Source organism: Filicampus tigris, chromosome 5, assembly GCF_054856515.1.
Source record: "Filicampus tigris isolate MCC_2025a chromosome 5, RoL_Ftig_1.0, whole genome shotgun sequence".
NCBI classification, from domain to species: domain Eukaryota; kingdom Metazoa; phylum Chordata; class Actinopteri; order Syngnathiformes; family Syngnathidae; genus Filicampus; species Filicampus tigris.
The window spans coordinates 27,135,285-27,142,626 of record NC_141221.1 but is presented as its reverse complement, the minus strand read 5'-3'; the positions used below and the strand labels follow the sequence as shown (position 1 = coordinate 27,142,626).

At 39.1% G+C, this 7,342-nt stretch overlaps 1 protein-coding gene across 3 annotated transcripts in view; it reads right to left on the bottom strand.

Moving 5' to 3' along the window:
- zfr (zinc finger RNA binding protein) overlaps positions 1-7,342 on the bottom strand; it is a 47,291-nt gene continuing 39,949 nt past the window's right edge. For 2 of the 3 annotated variants that reach the window (XM_086030381.1, XM_086030382.1), the window contains exons 18-20: positions 4,823-4,934; positions 3,817-3,914; positions 1-980 (exon numbers count right to left, since the gene is read on the bottom strand). In XM_086030381.1, coding sequence (XP_085886507.1) covers positions 798-980; positions 3,817-3,914; positions 4,823-4,934 — 393 coding nt within the window. In that variant the 3' untranslated portion in view covers positions 1-797. Of the gene's footprint in view, positions 981-3,816; positions 3,915-4,822; positions 4,935-7,342 lie in introns of those variants that run through there. The other variant, XR_015086776.1, reaches the window with a different exon arrangement.

The window sequence follows — 7,342 nt, the reverse complement described above, 5'->3', positions numbered from 1 at the left end:
TTTAATCTGGAAATGAGTTTATTGTGCTACTGGAGCTGCACGGCAAGAAGCATGATAACAAGCGTTCATAACACATCAAACAGAGAAGTACAGTATATGACCATCCTTCCCTTTCCAAGCAGGATTTGTATTACGTCCAGCGCTGAATGTAGCACCTAGCCAAGACAAAGGGGCAGCAAGACCAACTTCCTCAAGGAAAATGCATTTCCAATTCCAATATAGGACGCATTAAGATTATAACCATGCTTTCCACATATCAAAGCCTTTTTTCATCTATTTAAGATTATACAAGCAATTTCATATTTCAAGACCCTTTAGATGAGTTCATTGGCCAGATTAATGCGTCACACAAACAGTCCATCTTGGAACAGAACTATATAGACATTGATACTGCTTGCCTCCCGATCCACAACAGAATAAACCATATTTCTCCACCACGTCAAAGCAAGCAAGGAAAGTAACAGCGGATTGTTAAGGAAGCCAATGTCACCAACACTGGAAAATATCACAAAACTTAATAATTTAACTGTTTCAGGTTAAAAAAAATGCTTTAACTTGTACAGATGGAACCCACCCATTAAGAAATCTACAACTAAAACCAATACACAAACACTGTTTTGTTTCTCTATCACAAGTGAGGCTGCAATTACACTGGCGCATCTACAGCTTAATAACAAAAAAAAAATAAAGCTTGACATTGGAGCTAAGCCAGAACACACACAGGTGATGGTGGACCCCATAAAACAGGTTAGTACATCTTTTTTTTTTTGTCTTCTAACCAGTTGTGACTGTGACGCTTACAAACCATCATAATCCTTCTTATCCTTTTTGCCTTCACCCTCAAAGCTATCTGCTCCGTCACTGTTCTCATGGCGGCGCTTGCGGCTGCTGTTGACGCCGAAACGAGGGTTCATCTGCGGCAGAGGGTCCATGCCCAAAACCTTATGAATATGACGGAATGCCAACAGCCTCAGCGCAAACTGTCGAGACAAAGACAGAAGACACATACATCCATTCAGTTGAATTCATCTTGAAGTTGAGTTAACATTTGAGTTTGTTTGTTTGGTTGGTTGTTCAGCATGCTCGCTTTTCTGTCTGTCTGGATCACTGATGTCAATCGGAGAGCAGTTTCGTTACGAGCCAAAATCCAATGAAGTTGACCCGTTGTGTTAAATAAAAACAGAATACAATGATTTGCAAATCATGCTCAACCTATATGGAATTGAACACACTACAAAGACATTTTGATGTTCAAACTGCTAAACTTTGTTTTTAGCAAATAATCATTAACCGATTAAAGCAGAGGTCGGCAACCTTTTACACTCAAAGAGCCATGTCGACCCGGTTTCCACGGAAAAGAAAACAGAGCCACAAACACTTTTTGACGTAAAATGAAGCTGTGTATGTATATATGTATGTATATATACATATACATACACATATACATAAATATTAGGGGTGTAACGGTACACTCGGGTGTATTAATACGTTTCGGAATGGCATGTTCGGTTCGGTCCACTTGCATTCGGTTCGGTCCACTTATTAGCGCGAGCTTACGCACGGACGCTGACTGTTTGCACGCGGGAGACGAGGGTGGCGGCACAAAAGAGAGAGCCACAGAATACCACAGAAGCAAGCAGTCTTTTTAGCACAAAACGTCAAACTTAAATAGCGAGATTCATCATATTGTAGCGTCTTCCAGGAACAGGCCGTCAGACGTAGTTTAATTATCACGTTTTTATTCATCTAAGTGCAACTGCTCGCGCTCTTCTTTCTCCGCTGCTCCACTCGCTTGCCGTACGGTACATTCATGAACCTCGGAAACATCACAACTCAGCAACACACATATCCGACAACAACACAGATAACCCAATTCGTTACAATATGCTGTTGAAGATTCAAAGATTTCAATGCCTAAAAAGTGTATACAATTTCATAAAGACTTTTTAAAGTTACTGTATTTTTTTTTCATTATAAAGAGTTTTAATATAGTGTGAAATAATTGTAACTGTTGTATGTATTTATTTTTTTTTAATCACAAAAAGTGTATACATGTATACATAATGACAACTTGTCTTTAACTTGAATACTTAGGTGTGTCATAGGCTATTGCTGCTGAGTTTTTAAAGATTTCAGTGTCTTAATAATTTACAAAATTAAGAGATCTTTATTGTTAGTGGATTTTTTATTCTGGTGTAATTTATCAATATACCACCCGAATGGTTCACTTATTTTTTCTAAAAAATGTACCATTTCATCTTGTCATCTTTTCAAAATAAACATATTAAAAAAAAAAAAAAAAAATCTGTATTTTTGTCCAGAACCGAAGTTTCCAAAAAAACGAACCGAAATGTGATTTAGCGTACCGTTACACCCATAAATATACATACATCAATATACATACATACTAGGGATGTTTCGATCAGGTTTTATGACACGATACCGATCACGTAGGGCTGCTCGTTTATGGAAAAAATATTAATCACGATTATTCAAACAATTTTGCTACAAAACAAGAACAGGTTTAAACATGTAAAAAATACTAAGCCAAAATTCTTTGAAACGCTATAATAATTTAAATTCGTTTTGGACCCAACAACATTTCAAATCTAACACGGTGTTTTCTTGCTTTGGTGTATCATATCATCGTAAACCAAACGATAGTTGATTAGATTCGTTGTGTTGCCGGTGGATGCAGAGACAAGTTGCACTTTATACGTCTTTGCTCGCCGTCTTCCACGGTAAACCCAAAATGTAAGCAAATAAGCGATTTCGACTTGCCTTGCTTGTTTATAAGTCATTCCTCTGGCGGATCTTGTGCCATTTTTAGGTCTGTTACTCTGTTAAAACGTTGAGTGGGAGCGTGTGCAGTGCGTCTTGTGGGGTGCTTGGTGCGGGCTGGCTGGTTAGCCAGCTAGCTTGGAGAGGATGGTGCGGCGGAGTAACTAGTGTGCGCATGCCTCAAACGAACTCAAAATTTGTATTAATAATCGTTTTTTTACGATTATGCCAATTTTGTAATCATGGAGTGTAATAATCGAAATCGTAATTGAATTTCGATTAATTGCACAGCTCTAAGATCATGCATGAGTGAGATCAGCTGATACCGATTCCGATCACATGGAATATCTATATTTTTCCATTCATTTATGGAGACTGCTATTATGCAATATTATCTGAAAAATTTTTTTTTATTTTTTTATTTTACACTTCATATCGTGCATTCTGGTGAATGGTGTGAATGGTGAGTAAAATTTGTTACCACATTACTCAGTGACACTGTATAAAAATCATTTTTTAACCCCAAAATGTTTCACATTTTGTGCTAATGTACATGTTCTTTTTAGTCAATATTTGTGTAGTCAAAATTTTCCCCGTATTTTTGCTAGAGACTTAACTGCTTCAAACAGAGACTGGGGCTTAGCGGTATGGCTTGAAATACATATCATGGTATTATTTGAATCTTTTGGACGGAGGGACGTCGTCGCGTATTAAACAAATCAACTTTTTCTCCATTTCGTCTCGCTTAGCATGAGCTGCGGGTGATCGGATGTTTTGATCGGCAATAAAAAGCTTTGATCGAATATTACGATAACGTCATTTTTCACCAAGATCGGCCGATCATGATCGATGCCCGATTGATCGGAGCATCCCTACTTTTTATACAAGATCACACCTTCATTGGAATTTGAGTTTGTACTACATTGCAACGTTGGTTTGAACTAGACTAATCATTCAGACATAATTTCAAGCACTTTACATGTATGCCATTTCACAATGTCAAAAATAAGCAGAAGAAAAATTAAGAGATTGTACTTGGGCACTTAAGGTTATGTCCTCTCTCTCCTGCTCTCCAATCGCTGTCAGGGTATCTACAGCACTCTTTTCACAGGGATCCATCAGTCCCGGCCCACCTGTTCAAACAAATATATATGTTATGTCATCTCCCTTATGAATGTGAATGTAGTAAGATGTCAGATAAAAAGTACCCATTTATTTGAAGATGACTTAAAACGCTAAACGAATGAAAGGACACTATCCCTGCAAAAGCAACTTCCAGCAGCATTTGAAAAGCCTCAGCAGGGCTATTCAGATCAAACCAAAGCTATAACAAATGCAGTTGGTTATTCTGACATAACTAACTCAAGACTGTAAAAACCATTACTGCTGCACCATTTAGTTCATTGAAAGAGAAAACAACTACGGATGCTGGGTCTGATTCAACATAATATTTTAAGATGTTACACTATTTTTCATATGAACTTTTACTATTAATCTTTTTTTTTTTTTTTTTTTTTGAAAATCTTTCATTTGTTGTACAATTTCCAACAAGCACATCAGAATAAGGCCACTTTGAAATGTGGATACAGATCCGTTAAATCTGCTATAAACGCAAAAAAACCCACCAAAAAATCTCAATGACAGTAAAAACATAGGCCATGAAATAGTACCTGAATATGGTACAAGGGTCAAGATTAAATGCTGATAGATTAATGGCAAGGTTTTAAAGCAAATGTGTGAGTGGGTGTCAAACTATCAGTAACCTTTGATATTATTATTATGATTTCTGGGCGAGTACGCGGTGCGTTTGCCGCCAGCCACAACACTCTGTCATGGACGGCACCGCCAAGCTTTTGAGCTGGTCCGCAACTCGTTAAGAAAAAAGTGGCACAGAAAGTCTGTAATGGCCGGTATAAAGTCGCACGGACCACAGTGCAAATCCTGCCTTAAAATATGCCACAGGCGGAATTAACAACAGGAATCATGTCACCCCCCCCACCACCCCCCCCACCCCCCCAAAAAAAAAATCATGAAATCTTACCAGAGAGTAAAATCCCAGATGAAATACATTCAAAGACACGCCTCAGTGCATCGCCTGGACTAAGCGGTGCAGAGGCACTACTGATGGCCTTTTCCACAAGCAGCTCCATGGCCTAAAGGGAGACAAGGGCTCACAGTTTTAAAATTGCCATAAACAGTTTTGACAATTGACAGTGTCGATTAAACGACACGCTTCTGAACGCTACGCAGATTAGGCAATTGTCGTCAATCGTTAATACATGTAACTATCTAGATGTACATGAAATATATCCATCCATCAGCCACGTTTTGTACAGCTTATCCTCACTAGGGTCGCGGATGTTGATTTTGTATTAGGGCTGAACGATTATGAAAAATCTCATCGCGATTTTTTTTCCTAAAAATTGCGACTGCGATATTAGTTGCAATTTTTTTTCAAGGTCCTTTTCACACGTACTTTTCCACAATTCATTTTAATTAGATCAAACTATTAGTTATGTCTGCTATGCATTGTAGAATACTGAGGTTAAGGCAAATGAAGCATTAATCAATATGAAAGACAGTTGATCTACTACGATTTGAGGTATAAACTTGCTAAATATTTTGATGTGCAGTTTGGTGAGCGTTGACCACGACAACATAATTCTGCCACACAGGTGTGGTGTAAACATATACCGTATTTTCCGGACTATAAGCCGCGACTTTTTTCCTAGGTTTTGAGCCATGCGGCTTATAGTCCGGTGCGGCCATTCTGAGGATTTTTCTTCCACCGCTCGGGGCGCTCTAACCGGAATGACAGTACAATTCAATACAATACATTTGCCATTAAACTGGATGTGACTGCAGGTGGAGGAGTTCAACAAGTGAGGGCGCTATGCACTAGGTTATTGCATTAGGTGCTGTAATGCTATGATTTTATGTTTTCCTAGAAGTCCGTGAAGTGCACATGAATGCGATTGGCTGATGTTACGTCTGTTCTGTTGTTTCGATGTGAAATGCTATTGTTGATTTAGTGCAGTTGGCAGCACGTCGTGTGTTAGATTGGCTGACTTTATTGATATAAAACAAGACAGGTGGATATGTAGAACGTAGTAGAAGTACAGATGGTGGAGTCTGGTGGACATTAGCTGACGAACTGGAGCGGCAGCCGACAGTGAAATGACGATAAGTACTGTTTATTTTCTCGTGGTTCTCTTCCATTTTAATCCGCAACGTTGCCGCAGTGTTAAAAGGCACAGTTAGGAAAGAATCTGCTCAGGTACATACATGGACATTTGCAGTTCATAATTGTTCTGTAAATGCAGTAAATATAAAAGTTTTCAACAGAGATAGGTGCAACTTATATAAGGTTTTTTCAAAACATTTCTAAAAATAGAGTGGGTGTGGCTTATAACGGTGCGGCTTATAGCCTGGAAAATACGGTATACTACCCTCGTGAGGATAAGCGGTTTGGATAATGGATGGATATACTGGAAAGGCACAAATTCAAGAGCAGATTAAAACAATAATGTAAACAAATCAGTAGCTTTGCCACTTCTTACATATCATTTTGTTTCATGAAAAATGATGTTAAGGTCGACTGCACTTTTTAAATCATTCAACTTCTTACGTCTATAGACCGAAAAATAATAATCCAGTCTACCACTCCCTGTATAGGTCACTTCATTTCTTGAAACATCGTCGCTGTCCTGTGAAAAACACTTATCTCCAATTTTGGAACCTTTTTTTAATTTTCACTTCAATGCGATGTCTGTTACGCGGAAACATAATTCATGTAAGAATAACAAAATGAAGATAAGTGTTTTTCACATGACAGCGACGATATGAAAACGTGGACTTCCCTTCTTAAATCACTCCCTCAACTGATTATGTAGACAGATAAATGTATAATGTAGAGCTGGGCATTTCACTAAAAATTGACCATCTGTTATTCATCATCCGTCTGCAGCGTGGGTAGTAAGTACCCTTCCGTCATCCATCATTCGCCTTTTTTTCTGGGGGGAAAAGAAATAGTACCCGTCTAGAGGCCGGTCCGCCTCTATTTTTAAACGGGTGTCCGTCGGCGAGTCGGACGAAATCTTCACCGCCGTTCGTCAACAAAACGGGTGTCCGTCAGTGACGGATAAACGGACCGGTCCATCAGATAGACGGAACGCCCAGCTCTGGTATAATGTATAAAATGAAGGCTTATCTGATCTCCACTTAGTAACATCACAAAACCCAACCGGGAGGAAAAATAATAAAATGCCTTATGACACCAGCGGGCAATATCACTCGGCGGCTTTGCATTAATAAACATCTTTTTGTCTGTCATCATAATATCTGACCGCTTGACAACTTTGCACGGATGCGTTTTAATTTATCGTGGCTCAAGTAGCTGCACAGTATCGTCTCTACTCGTGTGCTCAAAGTCCGAACACACGTAAATCGAAGTCAACTCTTACACCGGCGGCACACATCCGACACCCAGGACGACACTTTCTCACACACGCGCTCCGACATACGACGGCAGCCAAAATGTCACAAAACAGACAACAACGCA